General features: G+C 35.1%; 2 protein-coding genes across 3 annotated transcripts; one reads left to right on the top strand and one right to left on the bottom strand.

Moving 5' to 3' along the window:
• Positions 1–1,539: 1,539 nt before the first annotated feature.
• On the top strand, positions 1,540–6,062 carry LOC110649081 (uncharacterized). Of its 2 annotated transcripts, XM_021803493.2 has the most exons (9): positions 1,541–1,744; positions 1,897–2,097; positions 2,180–2,330; positions 2,651–2,721; positions 2,894–2,942; positions 3,016–3,089; positions 3,337–3,449; positions 5,408–5,513; positions 5,804–6,062. In XM_021803493.2, the coding sequence occupies exons 1-9, from the start codon at positions 1,633–1,635 to the stop codon at positions 5,905–5,907; spliced, it is 981 nt and encodes a 326-aa protein (XP_021659185.2). In that variant the 5' UTR covers positions 1,541–1,632; the 3' UTR covers positions 5,908–6,062. The 2 variants fall into 2 exon arrangements, with proteins under 2 accessions (XP_058003313.1, XP_021659185.2); XM_058147330.1 differs by lacking the exons at positions 5,408–5,513; positions 5,804–6,062 and adding an exon at positions 4,023–5,393 and having other exon boundaries at positions 1,540–1,744.
• A 2,120-nt stretch (positions 6,063–8,182) lies between these two features.
• LOC110649080 (ubiquitin C-terminal hydrolase 12) lies at positions 8,183–20,082 on the bottom strand. Its single transcript, XM_021803492.2, has 32 exons — positions 19,859–20,082; positions 19,509–19,572; positions 19,175–19,325; positions 18,900–19,057; positions 17,815–18,080; positions 17,510–17,728; positions 17,327–17,435; positions 17,130–17,245; positions 16,415–16,513; positions 16,140–16,249; positions 15,343–15,417; positions 14,996–15,074; positions 14,766–14,912; positions 14,607–14,687; positions 14,376–14,495; positions 14,016–14,138; positions 13,554–13,631; positions 13,365–13,453; positions 13,167–13,275; positions 12,906–12,974; positions 12,702–12,812; positions 12,207–12,262; positions 11,932–12,109; positions 11,737–11,838; positions 11,592–11,663; positions 11,185–11,250; positions 10,876–10,941; positions 9,777–9,863; positions 9,534–9,650; positions 9,251–9,325; positions 9,044–9,130; positions 8,183–8,834 (listed from the first exon to the last, which is right to left on the bottom strand). Exons 1-32 carry the CDS (start codon positions 19,886–19,888, stop codon positions 8,793–8,795), a joined length of 3,351 nt encoding a protein of 1,116 aa, XP_021659184.2. The 5' UTR covers positions 19,889–20,082; the 3' UTR covers positions 8,183–8,792.
• Between the last annotated feature and the right edge of the window lie 296 nt (positions 20,083–20,378).

The following is a 20,378-nucleotide window of genomic DNA, read 5'->3' as shown; positions in this document are numbered from 1 at the left end:
TTTGTCTTCTTCTTCATATTTAATATCCAAATTTTCAATATCCATAAGGATAGAATTAAATTCATCAAGGTGTGATTTTAGGGATGTACATTCTGTCACATTAAGCGTGTGCAAGCGATGCTTCACAACCAATTTGCTGGTGAGTTTTTTCATCATACACAGAGACTCGAGTTTCTCCCACAAGTCTTTAGTAGTCTTCTCATGGACGACTTCATTCGACAAGCATAACTGAATGACAGCTAATTACTTTTCTTCCAATTCTTGCTTTTGTTCCTTTGTCATTGTGGCAAGTAATTTATCCTTTCCCAATAACACTTTCTACAACCCATTCTATGTTAGAATCACTTTCATCTTGACTTGCCAAAGGGTAAAACTAACATTGCAATCATACTTTTCAATATCCAATTTTGTAGTCGCCATAACTGATCCCAAAATAAATATCAAACCAGCTTTGATACCAGTTTGCTAGGATAAATCGCAGCGGAATAAATATTTATTTGGGCTAATGGGTGCGGCAATAAAATTATAAAAGATATAAAAATTGAAAAAAAAAAATTTACATAGTTTGATGTAATGCCTACATCTACAAGCGAAGGGGAGTAGAAAATCCACTAATAAACTGAAAGTGGTATAAGAACAAGAAAATTAATCACTCAAATCCTCGAACCCAATTACACCCAATAACCTCACAAATACACAACTATTTTTCTCTCATAAGTTTCTATCTTTGGAAGGTTAAGTATTGTTCTTATATATAGCTATTCAAAGTCGGCTTAAATCAAAAGAATAATTTTGTCGACTCACAATTCATAGCTAACGTTTTGCTAGCTTCTAATCATAATTAAGAAATGCAAGCCATATATTTTACTATTCTTAATTAAGAAGAAATGGTAAAGTTAAATGGATTGGTGGAACCAACACTTATCATCTAATAAAGACAAGAAATTTATAGCTAGTGGGTCATTTTGCCAAGCAATTGCAGTTTTTCAAACTTAGGAATTCTTAGCCATTAAGCATTCAAGGCACCGCACCGCACCGCATTGAACATTAACTCTCTCCAAATAGCCAAAACAAATAAACCTCGTTAACATTTATATGCTTAATAATCAACATGCAGGTCTTAAGTAGATCTCCCTCTCTACTGAAGCACATTCCTGCAAAAAAAAAAAAAAAACTAAATAAAACCCATGTATACATTTCTATCCATAAGTGGGGAGGAAAGAAATTTGCCTTTAGGCAAAGAATGGAGTCATCCCCTGCTTGGATGGGACCGGGAAAAGTTATACGGATCAATAGAGGAAAGAGAATTGGCATGATTTTGTCGGTTCGATTTAGACCCTCAAAAATATGCACATAATTTTTGACAATAAGAAAAAAAACGAAGAAAAAAATAATGCGCCTGGTAGGGGTGGGTCGAACCCACGACTTTCTGCTTAGGAAACAGACGCACTATCCACTGAGCTACAGGCATAATAGAACTCATTGGATTTTATATATAGAATTTAGCGTCAAAGAGAAAAGGCAAAAGAATTTTGAAAGGAGCGAGAGCGGCAAAAATGAAAAGCCACGGCCATATGCCATATACATACAGATTGGATTGAGAGGAGTATTCAATCCTAGAAGTAGAAGTAAATGGAAGATTCAATCAGCATATTTAGCAAAGCCCTAGCTTCCTTCTGCAACCATCTCCAAACCAGTTGCGACGCTCTCAAGCAGTCTGTCGACCGCCGTCCCATCCCTCTCGGTACTTTCCTCCTGTTTGGTTACCTAGAAAATCATGTCAAATTTTCTATTCATTTGTCTCCTCTATTTAAGAACCAAAATTTGAAAAACTAAAAACTGAAACAGTTTTATCTCTTACTGATTTTTTTAAAAATATTTTTATAATTGAATTAGATTCGGCATCGTCTACCTTCATACAATGTCTGAACCGTCGCGTTTCAGCCGTTACCGGCGATCTGAACTTGCTTGAATCCATGTCGTTTGGTACTGTATCTTTTGAGGAGCTATTAGGTCACTGCAATGAAGTTTACAAGAAAAACCAGAGCGATCTCCTTCAACTTGAAGATCGTCTCAAGGACTTCGGCTACGTCCCTGGTACCTCTTGATTCCTATTTCTGTTTCTTTCCGGAGAACATTTGTTCCTAGTAAATTAAATTTCATATTAAATTGCTATTAGAGGTTGAAGTCGAAATCGATGATCAAGATAAGGATTCCAGTATATCAACGGCTCTTGATCTGGAACACAAGAATGGATTGGACCTTCCCTCTTATTGCAGACCCGTGTCTGCAGTGAGTTCAATTATGAAGAATTTGGAAGAGGACCCGTTGTATCCTAATTTTAGTCTTCATTTTCTTCTTATAAATGATCAATATCTTACTAGTGTATATTAAAGGCTTCATTCACATAGCTGGTTATGGCTTGTGTAATGTTAGGAAATGTTTCTCATACTTTGATTGAATCAAACTGGATTGATGCATTCTATTTGTTGTACGGTGGATAGGACATTATATGGTGCTCTCTTCAATGATGTTCTTTCAAGAACTGAGGAAGTTCATTAGAAGTTACTGTCAAGAAATCTAAATCATTCTAATTGATACATTTCTACTGGGTCGTGTAGATTTGTCTTCCTTAATTTATTACCTACAGAATGGATGAGTCGTTGAGTTTGAAGAGTCTTGGCCTTTCAGACGTTTGTCTTGCCACTCTAGCATCTGAAGGTGAGTATTACTATTGCCTGATGGGCACCGTGGATGCTCTAGAAACTCCTTAGACATGCATATACTCAGCTGAACTGCAAATTATACTGATTTTGCTCTGTGCTAGTTGGATTTCATGCAAATTATACTCACTTGGTGCTTTGCACGAACTTCATGTCACATATTTGTGCAGCAAACAAGAAGATAGATGATCCTGATATATTTATGGGAGAATCAATTAAGTAAGTTAATCATTTATGTTACACAAGGAGCCTCCAGTTCTGTTTTACTCATTCTCTAAATTATCCCCTTTAGGTATTATGGTGACGAACAATATAACATAAAGAATCCGGACCAAACTGCTGCAGATATCATTGAAGTAATTGAAGGTGGGTGGCATTTGTTCTTATTTTACCAATTAAGTTTCTCATTGTCATTTTACTCAAACGTTGTCAAGACTCGAGACCTAATGGTAGGTTGTACATTTGATTATTCTGATAGGAGTATGCTCGGTTTAGTTATCTGTTAGTAATTCCTAAAATTTTGGTTTTTAGTTCAGTTCAAACTTTTGATTTGGTAAACGAATGGCACACCCTATCTAATGGTTAGATTGTTATTGTTTATTGTGAAATGTAGGGAAAATGGAAGGTGATATGAAGCCGACAGGTAGTCTTAGGGCCCTAGTAGAAGTATCAAAAGATGATTATGAAAGTCTGCCTTCGTACATGAAAAGTCTAACTTCATGGGAGGTATCTATTTCTCTTTTATGTTCCAGTGATTCCATTTGCATTTCACCCCTTAAGCATATTTTAGATTTACAAGACTACGTTGTTCAAAGCCGACTATGAGTGATTCAGAAAGTGCCATGTTCAAGGAAATGATACAGATTTGCTTTTGAAGATATAGAATGTACAACATCCGGATAATCTTTGACTAGAAGTAGTGACTAATAAAATCAATATGTACATAGAAAGATAAATAATGACATGATGGGAAGAAAACAAAAAGGGAAATTTACAATTTAATCGATAAGTTTTAACACTTATTATTATTTAGTTCTTGTATTTTGAAAGTTGAACATATAAACCCCTACTGATGCTTCCGTTAAAATTGATGGTTCCTTTGTCAAACTATTTGAGCGTTAGTTCCATTGGTCTAAGGAGAGAGAACCTTTAAATCACTAAACTACCCCTTCCCTCTCCCTGTTGTTTCTCTCTTCCTCTCATCTTACTGTTTCCCCGAAGCCTCTACCATTTTTATTCTTCATTCTGGATTAAAACATGGCCATATGAAGTTGCTAAGGGAGGATCAGGTTCTTGTAGAAGAAAGAAGAATAGCTTTGAAAAGTGCTAGCTCCGTGCTTTGTGAAACACCGGCTGATGAATCTTTTTCACAGCAATATAACTGCATTACCCGCTCAATGAACCACCGTCAAAAGCATTCTAGGATCCCAAGATTTATTCCAGGAGCTTTTCTTGACAAATCCACTTTTCGTTTGCTTTGCCATTCATTTGATGCTACTTCTCCAAGTAAACTGTTCCAATTAACTTATTTATTTGCTTTTTGGCCTATGACTTTGTTTTGTTTATTCCCTGAGCAAATTTGATATTAAAAATGGTGTGCTATCACTACTCGTGCATCTCACGTTGAAAGCTCGTTCACTGTCTTGCTTCTGTTGTATGATATTGATTAAAATTTTCAGTGCATGTATTTATGATAGTTAGTCAGTCGGTCAGCTAGTGATTGTAACCTAGTTGAGCCGATTCATACTGAGTTGAGCTCAAGCTTTACCTTGATTGGTTTTTGAACTAAGATTGAGTGTACTATCGTAAGCTTAAATCCCACTCCAGCAGAGCCTGAATTTTGTGAAAGACTTGGCTTTGCTCTTTCATGGAGTTTATATATGTAATGTCCAAGAAATAATAATTGAATAATTGAAAGGCCCACTTCCTCTCTTTGGCGAGAAAAACTATCGGAGAAAAGATGGGGAGAGGGACAGGTAGCTGTTAAAGAGAGATGGGGAGAGGGAAGAATGTGGCTTTTTTTTGTTAATCGTCTAATTATTAACCCTTTAAAAGAGTACGATTTGTCTTTTAACAATCCACTTAAGGCAAAATAGGAGTGAACTTCAATTTTAACAAAGCACAAGTTAGAGATCAAATCATTCAATATCAATATCTAAAATACTATGATCAAATAGTGATTAATGGTAAAATCTAAAAATTAAATTATAAATTTTCCAAACAAAAATCCATAAAGATTTTTGAGGGCAGAAATTTCAACGTTTCGAAAGGAAAATGGTTTTAGTGCCTTGCAAGGAAGCTTTTTCACGCATCTTACGATAAAAAAAAATGTTGTGGTAATTTAAGGACGCTATTTAATGAAAAGAGGCATGCCTATGCCTAAACCGCTAGTTGGTGGCTTTGGTGCTACTGCTGATCATTCCTTGCAGCTTACATTATGTATTTGCGCTGCACTTTTGCTATCTGTAAATATGTATTTTCACGGATTGTACAACTCAAACTCATATCAATATATAAGTGATCCCATGATACGTTATAGCAGTAATAAACTATTAATATCTTTTTCCTTTTTCCACTTGAAATTAAACTTTCTTTGGACATGGGCTTTTTCGCTTCGGTTATTTGAGGACAACTTTTCACTTAATACATGGAGTTGATGAACATTCTGGTTACTGATGTTGCAGGATCTGCTAGAGGCTGTTGAGAAAATTAACTCTAGCCTGAGGAAGAAGGAGAAAGCGAAGGGCGATATCTATTTCCACCAAGATGAAATTGCATCGCTGGGATTGGGTATGTATATTTGCATATTTATGCTGTTAATAATAGGAAATGTGACTGAAAAGTCCAAATCTTTGCCGTGATCTTTCATTGCTCTAACAACCTTCTAGTTTTGGCAATTTTAAATTTATGGAAAAAAAAAATAGCAATTTCCCCTGGCAAAGGCAAAGCACAACTGATTTATTAAAGCCGTATGTTCTAATTCTGTAAAGCCAAATAGGTGACCCTGTGAAAATTGTAGCTTTTCTTTGCAATAGATCATTGACTTGTGTTTCGCCTGGGTGATAATTGGTTCTTTTCAGGTCCTAGAGCAAGAACTTATCTGCTGCTGTTAATGCGCATGAATCAGTTGGCGGTCGAGACAATTGATGGTTTAATTTCCTATAAAGTTTTATCGATGGGATAAGAGACATTTGTGAGGCTCAATGTATCTTGAAACTTATAATCAGATTTTTCTACTCGAAAGATCTCTTTCAAAACAAAGATACTTTGTTAAACACTCCCACGCAAAGATTTATCCTGTGAATTAAGTGTAATATATTAAAATATTATATTGTATCATATTATATTACATGATATAATTTTTATTGTTGAAATATTTGAAAAAATATTTGAAAAAACGATAATATAAGATGGTTTAATAATTTTTTTTGATTTGATTAAATGGTATAAGATAGTAAAATAAATATAAAAATTATTAAAATATTTTTATTATTTTTTTAAATATATAAATGATTTAAATAAAATATTAATTTAAAAATAATATTATTATAATATTATAAGGATTAAATGAAAAAATAAAAATTCTAAACTATATCCAACCATTTTTTTCATCAATAGGTAAATTTTATTACATAAAACGCTTAGAACCCAATACAGAACAAATGATTCATTTAGAATCAAGATTACAGCTTAAGGTTAAAGTAAAAGTCTTATTTCTGCCCAATAAAACACTTCATTAGCCCAAATAGAACCACAACATGAGAAACTAAAATGGGCCCTAATTGGCTGCCCAGCCCACTGGTAGAGAAAAGGTCTCTGACCTAAAGAGAAACCCATTTCAGAGACCCATAGCAAAAGAGAAACTCCAAGGGAGCAAAATGAAGCGTAGGCAACAGAAATTGGCCAATGCCTACAGAGAAGAATTCCCCACACAAACAAACTCCTCAATTGTTGATGAAACCATTAGGATACAAGAACAAAGAAGAAGCACAATGCCATGCATAGTGCCAAACCTTGCCGAAAAACACCACAAATCAAGGGTGAGAGGTGACAAACTCTTTAACATCTCTCTCGTGCCTTCTAGGTTGAGCTAAAATCCTCAAACCCCACGAGTAACCACCTCACATCTCCCCTAGCATCCCCAAAGCTGTAGTGACCCACGCAGAAAACAATCCACACCAAAAGATGGCCATGCAAATCAAAAAGTCCCTCAACCATTTCTCCAAATCTGCAGCAAAAACAAGACATTATTTATGCATACTATGAACCCGCCGAAGGTAGAGAGGGAGAACCCACTTCCAGGATGAATGGGAACTCTCCCTACCCCAATGGGACATAAGGAGCCAACAAAACGGTAAGAAACAAGGCATCGGTGATATTGAGAGAAGTTTTCTGCCCTTCCCTTGCCCTTTTGGTTGGATTAAGGTAAGGGGTTACGGTGTTAAGGGATGGTTTGAAGGAATTTTTTACTTGTTATAGGGAGGGTTTTGGTGGATTATTTCAACTCCCAAAACCCGTTGGGAGGGTTGAAATTTTTTTTTTTTATTTTGTATATTACTATATTAATTTTAAAAAATCTTAAAAATACCACTTCGTATCGTAAAATAAAAAAAAAATAATTTTATCATTTTTATATTTAATCTTCCCTTACGATACCATTCAATCAAATAAAATAAGATTATAAAATTTTCATTTACGTTACCTTCTTTTCAAATATAAATAAAACTATTATTTTATTTTATCATACTATATCTTCCTTTATTTTATCTTATTTTACTCAACCTCCCTTCATCCCATCCAAACAAACCCTTAGTGAATTATTAATTAAACCCCAAACCATTAATTATAGAGTAACCATATCATAAAACATAAAACTATCATAAACCATAATCTAAACCCAATAAAATACATCTATTATGCCTTCATTATTATTATTATTTTATAAATGCGGCCTTAATTTGCTTCATATTGATTTTAGCAAAATGTCAATTTAATTTATTTTTAACTTTTTATTAAAATTAATTCAAAATTTTCAATTAAAATTTAATTCATCTTAACAATTAAAATTTATAAACTAAATATCTTAATTTAAAAAAAATTAGTTTAATTTTTTTAATTTTAAAATTAAATTTTTTAATTTTTTAATTTAAACTAAAAAAATTAAAAAACTCAATTTTTTGATTTTGAAGTTAAGTTGAACTTAAATTATAACTTCTAAGCTAAATTGAAAAAAAAAATTAAAAATGAATTAAATTGAATTGAGGCATAATTGAACCTTAAGCCTATTGTTTTCAGCCTGCCGGATATGGAGTTGAGGCTTGCGGACTTGGAGCTGAAAAGCCGATATATTTACTGATATATTGAACCAACAATTCTCACCCAAAAATCCCTCAAGAATGGCAGCGATTAACCATATCATAAAAACAACTGGGAAATAATCTAAGCTCTCGAGAAACAGATGAGAAACAGCACTACATAGAAAGTGAGTGAGAGAAGGCGCTATAAAATCACTCTGGATAGCAGAGCATTACAATTCTTTTACAGGAATCCTGAGCCCAAAACAGAAATTCAACCAACCATTTTACAAATGCCATCCCTGGAGAGAAAAATAAATTAAAAAAAAGGGAAAAGAATTAAATGTCAAACGCAACCAACTATACCTGGTATACATCCCCTAGTCAAAATCCTGTTATGTACTTTGCTAAATTACACTGGAGCTGTATATTGGTAAACCACCGATTTCTAAAAGCAAGGAGTTACCCTCGTTAGGAGGCAAGCAAAGAAGAGGAGCTCAAGCAAAAAGGTTATATCAACGATAAAAGCACACTACACAAGGGAGACCCCTCCCCCCTTTCCCACCAGCATAAAAAGGGAAACATATATCCTACAGAACCAATTGACTACCCTACATATCAACTTTTTTTTTTTTTAATTCTTTTTCTCCGAGCTTCATTTGTTTCCTTCCTTCAAAATGTGCCACTCAGTCCCTGGCATTTCCATAAAACATTATATAGCATCAAGGATGTCTGATTCAACTTAATGTGCAGGCGGAGGATCATCAGCTCTTGCCTAATTGTATATTTTAACTGGCTTCTCAAATGTATGACGGTTCTGCAATATTTTGAAACCAAAGAATGATAACCAATCAGGCATCAACACATGCTAGTCAATTTCATGATTACTTTCCCACTATTTTGGGAAATGGTCTGAAGCTTTCATACAGAAACCCCAATCATTGCTGCTAATGTATTAAAAATATACAGGTATTTTTGGGCTATCTAACTCTGTGCATTTATTAATATGTAGAGCAAAACATGTACCTGGTTTACTGCGTAAGACCTCTTAGGTGTATTGTCCGAATGCTCCAACCCAAGGTACTGTTCCCAAGCACCATAAACATCTCTTCTCTGAAAAAATAGATGTACAGACAATTTAATACCAAGCAACTAACCACAAACAATCACCAGATTACTGGAAAATTTTGACAAAAGAAATTTACAGGAAAAAAAAAAAATACACAGAAGTACCTGAAAACGGGTAAACACTATGTCAGAATCCTGCAGATACTCTGGACGACCTAGTGACAGAAATGCAAATTTCCACTGACCAACAAAGAGGGAGATCGAAACTGAGTGAGTAATTGAACATAGGCATCATGCATGAAAGAAACAAATGAAGAAAAAAAGCCCCACAAATTAATGCACAATAATTAGTTAAGTGCCAAGCAACACAAAGTGCATACTGTGTCTTCCCTGCTTTGCATGTACATGTTCATTTCTTAATTGTACAAGGAAAAGGAGTGTACATTACCTTAGCAAAATCCTCATCAGGAACCTGCAATTTCTTTTGTATGCGTGCTTTAACTTCAGCTAAAGTTTCACCTTCATGGATAACCAAGAAAAATGGCTCCCCAAAATTCTGTACTTGCTGTTGAGGAGACAAAAAGTAAGTAAAGAACTTGCAAAGTTCATATAATTCGGAAATCATTTTCATAACCGCCAGATGACTAGGAGCATGAGAAGCCTGGTAATAAATTAATAAATGATTCAATACCATTTGATTCTGACCCGTCTCCTTTGTAAAGTGATAAACATGAATCAAGCGATCATGGGGTCCAAGATTCTTCTCTTCCTCTGGGATCTGTGGACAGAAAGGAGGAGATGCTAGCTTATTGTAAAATTAAATATTTGCTTAAACATCCCTAGAATTGGTAAGCAACAGAAACAATATTTCCTGCATGTCAGCCTACACTATTTGGCATTTGCTAAATTCTCTTGGAACTTGAAAAGTGAAAACTACATATTCATGCCTATAACATAAATGCCATAAGCCAGCTAATTTTAAAATGCCACTGCAAAAAGAAATTATAATAAAATGCAATAGCAAAGATAAACTACAACTCCATACGGGAAAATTTGAGTTGGCCAACATAATTCAGCTCTTCCAAACTGGAAAATGGATGCAATGTTTCCCAAGTACAAGCTTCAGAACTAATGAAATTCAGTTAAGTTTCGTTATCTAAAATAATCATTAAAAAAAAAATGATATTGATGAATTTGGAGAGGGAAAGAGAAATGATGCGAGTTGGGGGGAATTCCCGTAGTTCCAAAATATCAGATTTTCAACATCACAATAGCTCCATTGTATAAACATCAAAAACAAATTACTGAGACAAGAGAAGAAATGACAAAAAAGGCAATCACTTCTACCAATATAATCCAAATAAGCAAGCAAAATTACACACACATGCACATACACGAAATGACATCAGTTTTCAATCATCAATTGGTGATTGAAACTATGCTTCAATACACTTTGGGCATTAAAGTAGAGGTGCTACAATTTTATGCAATAAGCACCTTCAAATGAAATCTCCCAAAACTCGCTTACACACACACTCAAACACATACTTAAGGGCCATTTCCAACCTGCACCTATATATACACAAGAGTAAGACGCACATGGACGTGCTTACACATCCATGCCCTCTAAGTTCAAACTTGCACCTGTATTTAATGATCCTATAGAGTATGTTTGGTGGAAAATATGAGAGGCAATAACAGGTAGCCAGATTCAAGACAACAGAACACGTAAAAAGGACAGAATTCAACAATCCTAAGAACAAAATGAGAAATATGGAAAAAGGACTTGCCTCTTCTGCACGCAATGTCCAGTACTGGTCATTTATATTTTCAATTTTTTCATTGGGGGGAAAGATCTGCAAAAGCAATATGTCAGGACCACGAATTATCGAGCCACCAATAAATAATGCCAACAGAACATATTAAAATCAAATGTATTATCATAAAAAGAGAATTTCATAAAAGCAGGGCATATATCGGCACAACTGGCAAGCACGCTTGAAGAATCATTTCATTTTGGTCAAATCATCCAGCAATATTAAACAGGGAAAGATCACTTTTATCTGGTAACAAAAAAACTTCAGTAATGGAGTCATTACCTTGTAAATCTTGTGATAGAAAACTTCAAGAAGCCGAAGTTCTGCATTAGGATGAGACAACTCTACCTGTTTTGAGAGGGAACAGGAAAGGGAGTGGGTATCATTATGGGAAAATATACACTATGAGAGAGAGAGAGAGAGAGAGAGAGAGAGAGAGAGAGAGGTGGGCAGGGGAAGGGGTTATGCAAGAAAGATATACTTCGTCAAAGTCTCAGAGGTAAATTTTTAATGTCTGAAATCATCTATAAATCCACTATATAAGTGTGAAAACGAGTCAAATAAATCTGTGGCAAAGTGGTCTCCAACTATAAGATAGCTTCTAGATCAAACACACAAAAATACTCTGTGCTTCAGCAAACAATAAGTGTGCATCAGCAATTGCAAAACAAGAGTGAGAAAGGCCTTACCTTCGTTTTAAGTTCATTAATTACGTCCCCCACAGTGCTCTGTTTAGGTAGTCTAATATTATGAATTACCACCTGCAAACAGTTACAGCAAGATTAGAAGAATGGCTCAAAGATGATCCAGAAAAAGACAGCCACAACAGATTACCTCATCTTTAGTAGCATGATGGAAAGCAACTTTCAGATTTTTCAAACCTTGCAATTCTGGAAGAGGAATGTCCAGAACTTCATAGTACAAAATATCAGAGGTCTGAAAAGAAAAAAAAATGGCATTATCTGTCAGCCACACTATGTTACTGTATGATGACTCAGGAGCAATTTCTTCAATTAATGGGACACCTACCTGATTATAGTGAACTAACATATCTGATAGATGCTCCACTCCTCTATATTTAATTGGTTGGGGCTTAGGCTGCTGGGAGTAACAATTGTGAGATGTTAACCTAATCTTGGATGGATCATCTAAACCAATTTGGCGAGCTACTCTTTCCACGACATCATCATAGGTATGTAGCTTTGACCTTGAAAATCATCAAAGGTTAATTATGAATGTCTAACAACAACAGTAAAGTATTTCAAACTAAGCAACACAACAATGTTTGAGTTACAAGTACTTACAACTCTAGACAAAAATCATCCTCTTTTGGTTTCTCCATTGACCGAAAATGAACTATCTATAAAGGATCACATAAAAAAACAAATAAATTTATAATTAAACACATCAAAAAAAAATCCACTGATATTCAATGGCCTGAAAATGGATATCTGAAATCGACAGGAAGGCTCAAAGTTCAGGAAAATATTACTCGAAGAAATCGCAATACTGTTCCAAACTATTTAACAATTGGCACTTGAACTAGATGATAGGCAATATTTTTTGGGAATATAATGAATTCACATTAATATCATCTGATTCTTTCATGGTAAACTTGGCAATTAATTAATATGGTCATTTGAATAAATACCCATTAGATGAAAGCTGTGCACATCCTTTAAGGAAGCATCCTTATGACACACTAGAGAAGATATTAATTTAGCATCCTGCTATGAAAGAGTGATTCATTCTCTCTTCCATTCTTAGGAAGACTGCTTAGGTAAATAAGAATAAATTACCTGCCGATTATGCACGTATTCCAAAAATGAAGGCACATCTGGGTATCGACAATCTTCTTCACCCTGAAGAGGAGGAGATTTCTGAAAGCAAATTATGTCTCCATCTTCAATCTGCAAATAAAAGGAAAAAGGTCAAATACTACAATATATGATAATCTGACATAGATCCAGCCTACCAAAAAAAATTTTAAAGAAAAAAGGTACCTGGCTTAATCGAAATGAGGTCCTCTTATCAAGATGTTCACACATGACACAGGGCTCAAACTTTATTTCCTGAACAGAAAATAGCAAATAGCCAAATAAGACATTATCTGAAAGCAAATACTTGAGCACTTTGCTATAGATATATGGATCTTGCTTTCTGTGCTAAGCCCCAAATCACCTTCAACTGAATACTTGCAAGGATTATCCAAATGTTTGCATGTGTGTATGCATATAAGAGATGGTAAATTTGACACAACAAACCTCATAGAGTTCAATCTCTTCATCAGGTGCAAAGCCAGCCATTTGATTAAGTTTTGCCAAGATTTCCATTGGTTTACCAGAACTCTTCACAAAAAGCCTACCAACATATCTGGCATAATGGAAAAATCATGATGTCATAAAGCATTAAAAAAAAGGTAGAAGGAAAAACACAGGAAGAGTACAAATCATTTTCCGCACCGTAATTCTCCTTTCTCAGGATCATAAAGCTTGAAGAAAAGAAGAATATCTTCTTTAGTTTTGTCCGGAGGAGCAATAGGTCGTAAATCCTGATGTGTTGCACAGACTCAGTACAAAATTTTTTTTTTTTTCCTGGACAGTGACGTAAATACCAGCATTAAAAATTTTATCATTGGTAATACAACATACCTGCCCAAGCTCTACTTCCAAGAACAACTTCAATTCCGCATTGTGTGCTTTATTTGACACCTCCCTCAGCTGTCCAACCTAAAACCACAAATGGATATCAATAAATTGCATAATTAATTTTTATGAAGAAATTAAAAACATTGATATCATTCCATTATATTAATTATTGATGAACAAAACGCAAGTGAAGACATTAAAGTAGGATTAACAACCCAAAAACATGTTCTTACTTGACGGACAGAAATATGCAAGCAACAAGGAAAAAACAAAAGACAGCATCAAAAACTATTATGTATACAAAGTCCCCTAAACTTCATCAATTATCACCCATTCTCATGATGAGAAATGCTAATAATCAAAATAATAATATAATTGAAACAAAAGCAAGACATGCCATATGTTGATGCCTCTGAACCTATCATTAATCAATTTGAACAAGAAACTATGAAGTCGAGTAATTACTGATTGTGATTCCTCCTGAGGTGTTAGTGGCCGATTGGGACGATATGTATGATTTTGACGCTTTGCCCAAATCCAAAATCGCTGAAATTGTACTGGTATACCAAATTCTTTGGCAACCTCCTCCTATAAATCAGCTCAATATTAAACACACAAGTTTTTATGACAATACTGCTCAACAGATTAATATTCAAAAAATTTGGATTCAACAATGAACCATAAGTGCAGCTTCACCCCAGAAAAGAAGGGAAAAGGAACCATAGGGTAAAGGATAGGAGGAAGGGAGGAATAGGGGAAGATGGAATTGTCAAAACAATAATATAACAGTTAAAGTGAGATAAACATCAAAGAATTTGGAAGTACCTTGAAATGACTAAATGGCATCTGCTTCTGGATACGGAAATTACGGACTTTGTCATGATCCACAAGGTCAAAATATATATCCCTTCCAATCTGCTCTTTAAGGTCCTCATCTCGTGCAACCTAGATGTAAAAGAAGGTATTCAATTATGATTTTTCTCAGACATAGTTATGCTAGTCATTACTGTGACAACAACACCATGAGAAAAAAGAGGATATGTGAAGAAGGGAAACCTTTATGATGGTATAAAGGTGGGCTTGTGCTTTATATCTTCTTTTGTCTTCCTTCTCTTCTTGTTCTTTCTTCAACCTAATCTGGAAGATGTTGAATCATGTGAGTCTTGATCTACACTAGCACACACACTAGGATATACACAAAAGCAAGAAATCTACCCTCAGGTGTTCTGCAATGTCTTTTTCATCAACATTACAGATTATCTTGTCCTTGTCACTTTCACGTATGTACACAAGCATGTACGCATTTGAGTATTTTGTGAACTTAAATGGAGCATTATTAAAACCGGGATTGGTCTGTGGAAGCTAGTAGCAGAACAAGAGAACAAAGTCACTTCATATATAATGGATATCATGACAGCATTCGTGCATTTTCAGGAAAGCATTACCTCTTCCTCACCACCATACTGCTCTTCTAGTGCCCTCTTTATATCCTCTTTTGTCACCCGTTCATCGTCAAATTTGAACCTAATACAATAGCACCAAGTAACTTATGGCGACAAAGTAGTAAATTGTTCACACAAGGACATATCAGGCAAAATGCATAGGCTTAAACCAAGAGGATTGGTTCATTTTTATTCATAAATATAGTCATTTGGTCTGGTCAACCTAACTGATTAATAGAAAAAAATTGAAGGACCTAAATAATAATATTGTAGCACTGGAATAATTAATGACCAAGAACAGTATAGACATGCAGGATTGTTTCAAATTTTTCTAAAGCTACAATGCATACCATTGATCGGAAAGGGTTGGCCTAATAAAAGCATAATAATGTCCACCATGCACTCCTCCACTATGAACCAAGACGCTGCATGAGAAAACAAGAAACCAAGATGTTAACATACTCAAATATTTTCGGAAAGCAAATGTTATCACAAAGCTGCACCAATAGAAATACTCAAATAAATCTCACTTATATTTGATGGTTTTAAAACGTTTGCCAAAAATGTCAAGTTTTCTTTTTCCAATCACACAAGTTCATACATTTGTCGTTCCTTCAAAGATTCTATTCTAGCACACAGTGATTTAAAGAGATAAAATTGCAATTACTTATTCAAAGAATGTGTTCTAGCACAAATGTAGGTCTATCTAAATATATGGAATCATAATGATTTATTCAAAGAATGTGGAAAATAGAAGGGCAATCTCTAGGGATGTAATAGTGCAGGAAATTGGTATGAATAATGAATATAAGCAATGTTGCTTAGAAAATGCAAACTATAGCAGTAACAAAAACATCAATAACAACAATGAACTAGACAGTTTAACATACTCAAAAGCTGATGAAACACCGCAAAAGTAGAAATGAAACAACCAAGCCTTGTGTGACCTAGGAGTGTTCACACTTGGCACAGATTGAAACAAGAAAAGAAGCGACCAGAGTGAAAGGAAGGAAAGATCATGCACCAATTTTATAGGTAACAATGGAACCAACAATCAAAATGGTTAAAGGAACTTAGTAAGACACATCAACCAAACTATTAGAATACAAAATTCAATCAGCATGAAAAAGCAACAAATGACTCTTACCTGTGAAGTGTGTAAAGGTTACGAACACTCCTGTCCGCTTCTGGCGATAGATATTTTCCATTCTCTCTATCAAGGTCAAGTTGAAGAGGAAACTCATAGCGATCATTAATCTACAAAAAAGGAAAGCTCCTATCAGTGCTAAAACCAAACATAATTGGTTTTAGTAATTGCTATAGATCAATCATGCAGAGGTCAATTATCACTTATTCAGTGTGCAATATGTGAAAATCAATCAGATAACACTTTTGGCATACAAATGAGTAATCAATACTGACCTTCACCATAGTGTCTCGCATAAAATCATACTCAAACCTCTTCAGTTGGAGTTGAAGAACAGGGGGGAAGTCAATAAACAAGACACCCTTCTTAGCATCCTGCAATAATTTGCTATCAAAACCATCTTCAAAATGCCTCAAATCATTAAAAAATCATTGAACGTCAGTGAGATGAGGGGCTAACCTAAGAAGAGACTCTGAGAAAGTATCACAATATACAATCAACCACAAGTCTACATAAACATGCATAACCTATTTTTTTAATGCTAATAAGTCCCAACTTATGGATATATTTCATAAGAAAGCTTGGGGAATCCATCACTCCTACTATTTTTCTTCTAAAAGTACCTAAAATATATTCCAACCTCCAGAGGGCTGTCCATGGACTTGAAAATTTCAGCTGGAATTACCACAAGCATCTCTATACAGATGATGCAAGTAAACTGTAGGCGTAATTCACTTTGAGAAAAGCCATTAACTTCTACACAATAACACTAAAAAAATTATCCATACAGATGATGCAAGTAAACTGTAGGCGTAATTCACTTTGAGAAAAGCCATTAACTTCTACACAATAACACTAAAAAAATTCTCAAGACAGTTAAGGAGAATGGGTGACCTACATTGGTTTGAAACATAAAGTCCACCTTCTCAGTGGCCAAGCAAATTTCACTTTTGGCTACCATCTAAATTCTAATCATAATAAGCAACAAACCTGCAGACCATGTTCTTCAGCATGGTATTTGTTATCACCCTCAAGTCTTTCAACTTCTACATACTTGTCAAAAGAAGCATAAATATCCCGACAACCTTTCACATCAAGCTGGAGATCTGCCATGCAGATGTCAATATTTCAGCATCCTATAGAGACATAAATACCATAAGTTTTAAACACTATTCAAATATAAATACCGTAAAATGACTCTTTTCTTGTAGATTTGTAATCCACATTGATGCACTCGATATAATTCATATGGTGGCCCTCAAATAACTTCTGTATTGTCCCCTCCACAACAGTCCCCTGGACCAGCAGAAGAAAAACCAGTAGGTTTAACTGAACCAAAATACATATCAAAGCTGCTAAACAATCAATACCTTCATCTTATCTTCTAGCTTCTCACTCAGTACCCTATTGAGTTCTTGTACGTCATGCTGCATGAAGGAATCATACGTATCCCATCCAAAAGATTTGGTCAGTTCCTTTGTTGCAACACTGGTGTCATTATATTGCAGCTTATAGAATAAACTCTGTAAAGCCAAAGGAATGCTTCCTGTAGGCATGTCATTCTCAGTTGTTGGCATGTGGTACACAGCCTGAAATATTCATTTCAATATTTAGGAGATTTCCCTTGGATGACACCACACAAATCTAAGCTTAGGAAAACCAAGAATATGCTGACCTTTCTAAAGTAAGGAATGTGATAGAGAGTCTGCAGGAGAGAGTTCATATAACATGTTGCTCCTTGGTTCTTCAGTCCTACATAGCCAGTCTCCTTCTTTGAGTCATATGACCAATAATCCAGAACCTTACGAACAACAACTTCAGCTTCCACAACAACCATATCATTCACAAGATATCCTCTACTGGGATCATAAAGATCACTGAGAGGCATAAATGATGTGAAACCCCAGTCACTCTCTCTTGCATTGAATTGATGCTGTGTATCTGCAGTTTTATTTTAATAAATAAAATGCAAGTTAAAAAAATATCCATGCCAATAAGTTTGAATTTTCAATGCCATAAAATTGGAAGTTGATTTCAATATCATGCTTAACAGATATTTCCTCATAATTGACAGCTCAGAACAACCAAACTTCATCTTATTTTGCAGTAAACGAGGCAGTTTAAGGAAAGAAGCTGATTTCACCGTTACGCTACAACTGTTAAAGCTCTCCGTCTAAAATTAAAAAAGTTACCAAGCGGCCTCCCAAATAGAATTTTTGAAAGCACTAGATAAATTTAAAATGAAGGGCCCCAGGGTGTAGGCCCAACAATGAAAGAGTCTAAGATATATGCATTTATGTGTATGTGTTGCCAATTTTAAAATCTTCTAAATATAGTTATTTTACAATCAAAAGTCATACTCTTTTATCCTCAGATTTGGACGTCCTCAAATATAAGATAGCCAACTCTATCATTGAAAATCTACCATAAATGATAGAATCTACTATACGTAGGCGATGAATTCAAAATGAGGAATCAACCCTACCATTAAAAATAAATCCATATTAAAATCACAAAAGAGGCAATCAATCATTGATTATAATACATACTAAGAACTCATTTCTCACCATTAATAAAAAGCGACACATGCTTCACAGATATTACAATTACGAACTAAAGCAATGAGTCCACATGATTGCATCAGTAGCGAATTTAATTACATGATACTCTTGCCGTTAATTACTTACGACAAACCAAGGACTTTAAGGTGAAATTACAATAACAATCAAACACGATGGGTATAAACATTGAAGAAGATACCTTTTTTAATCGAATACTTGCTATGAATTTGATTGACTACAGCCAAGCTGAATTGTGCGTATCTACTCCATCCATATGGCAATGTGGCAGAATCTGCTACATCCAAATACATAGACAAGTGGTCCACATTGTTTCCCTTGGGAAAACTTAGTATTCGCCTGCCAGAAACCAACCAAGATAATTGCAAAAACAATAACAAGCAGTCCATCAAATTACACGTTGCAGATAATGAACACTTCCAATTGAGCCAAGAAAAAAAAAGATTGTTCAACTACCATTTGTAACCGCCAACAACGAATACTTCAGAATAGTGCTTCTTAGTGTTCAACCTAGAGAAATTCTCAATTGTCCATGTGAATTTCATGGATGGAGGATCCTCCACTGGTTGATTCTCCACGGTACTAGCCGGCTCCACTTGTGTAACAACTAACGCATAAAAAGAACCAGGCAATTAGCTCCAAATGGAAAACCCTAACATAACCGATAAATCGAACCAAAATGTCATACTACCACCAAAAATGAAGCAACAACTAATGCCAGATCCACTTGATCACCTAAAATGAATAAACAAAAAACCACAGAATTAAGGCAAAAATCAAAGTCTCTAACCTTCCATAGGCTGTGGACCTTCAACCAAATCTGAATGCGGCACAAGCATCTCCTCGTCTTCTTGCTGCGAATCCAAAAACATACAAAATCAAAGCTGTGATCGAGCAAAACACTAGCCCTATAACACTTAATCAAAACCCTATATACAACAAAACACTAACAAAACAAAGAGAGAAAAAAAAAATTCTATTTCGGATTCAAAGCCAATCCACACAACCTCTCAATCCTGGGCCTGAACCTCAAACGATCCAAACAGAGCTTGAAACAAAAGCAAAACAAAAGCAAAACAACATGTATACACAGAGCTAGATAATTTAGTGTGTGCAGAGAAAGGAGAAGAGGTGCCTCACATCTAACGTTGGTGGAGTCATCATAGTCATGGAAGGAGAGAGACAAGCCGTTCGATCGACAAATCTGAGAATCGAAACCGAATCGAAAGCAGATAAAGGAAAAGAAGGAAAAAAAACACAGTGAGAGAGAAATACAAAGAAAAAAGATAAGAGAGATGGAAAAGAAGCAAAGCGGGCTCTGCAAGGAGAGACTCGCGAAGGAGCTAGCTACAGAGAAAAGGCTTGGGAGTTTTTACTGCAAGGAGGGCATTTCTGTGATTTTGTTATAAGACCAGGGCATTGCTGTGATCTTGGCTGCGGTGGAGACATGGATTGGGAACGACCAATGAGAGAATGGCAAATTAGTGACTGAGTTGGTGACGTACGAATTGGTGACGTGGCATCTGGTCCGTTCGCATTGTGAGGTCTGTGAGACAATCTATTTCTTTCCTAGGACTGCTTATGATTTTTCTATTTTTGTTTTACGAAAAAATTTTAATTTATGATATTTGTATATTTTTTTTTTCAATTTTATATAAAA

This window comes from Hevea brasiliensis, chromosome 5, assembly GCF_030052815.1.
Source record: "Hevea brasiliensis isolate MT/VB/25A 57/8 chromosome 5, ASM3005281v1, whole genome shotgun sequence".
NCBI lineage: Eukaryota > Viridiplantae > Streptophyta > Magnoliopsida > Malpighiales > Euphorbiaceae > Hevea > Hevea brasiliensis.
The sequence above is the reverse complement of the archived record's forward strand: the minus strand, read 5'-3'. Positions and strand labels throughout refer to the sequence as shown.

Bases quoted from the DNA above. Each gene is read 5' to 3' on its own strand.
- LOC110649081 (XM_021803493.2), top strand. From the start codon at position 1,633: ATGGAAGATTCAATCAGCATATTTAGCAAAGCCCTAGCTTCCTTCTGC. The intron at 2,331-2,650 runs GTATCCTAATTT...TATTACCTACAG, and splicing joins AATTTGGAAGAGGACCCGTT to AATGGATGAGTCGTTGAGTT. The intron at 5,514-5,803 runs GTATGTATATTT...GGTTCTTTTCAG, and splicing joins AATTGCATCGCTGGGATTGG to GTCCTAGAGCAAGAACTTAT.
- LOC110649080 (XM_021803492.2), bottom strand. From the start codon at position 19,888: ATGACTATGATGACTCCACCAACGTTAGAT. The intron at 14,496-14,606 runs GTTTCCCTTCTT...TTTTACATCTAG, and splicing joins ACCTTTATACCATCATAAAG to GTTGCACGAGATGAGGACCT. The intron at 10,942-11,184 runs GTAATGACTCCA...TTGCTTTTGCAG, and splicing joins TCTATCACAAGATTTACAAG to ATCTTTCCCCCCAATGAAAA.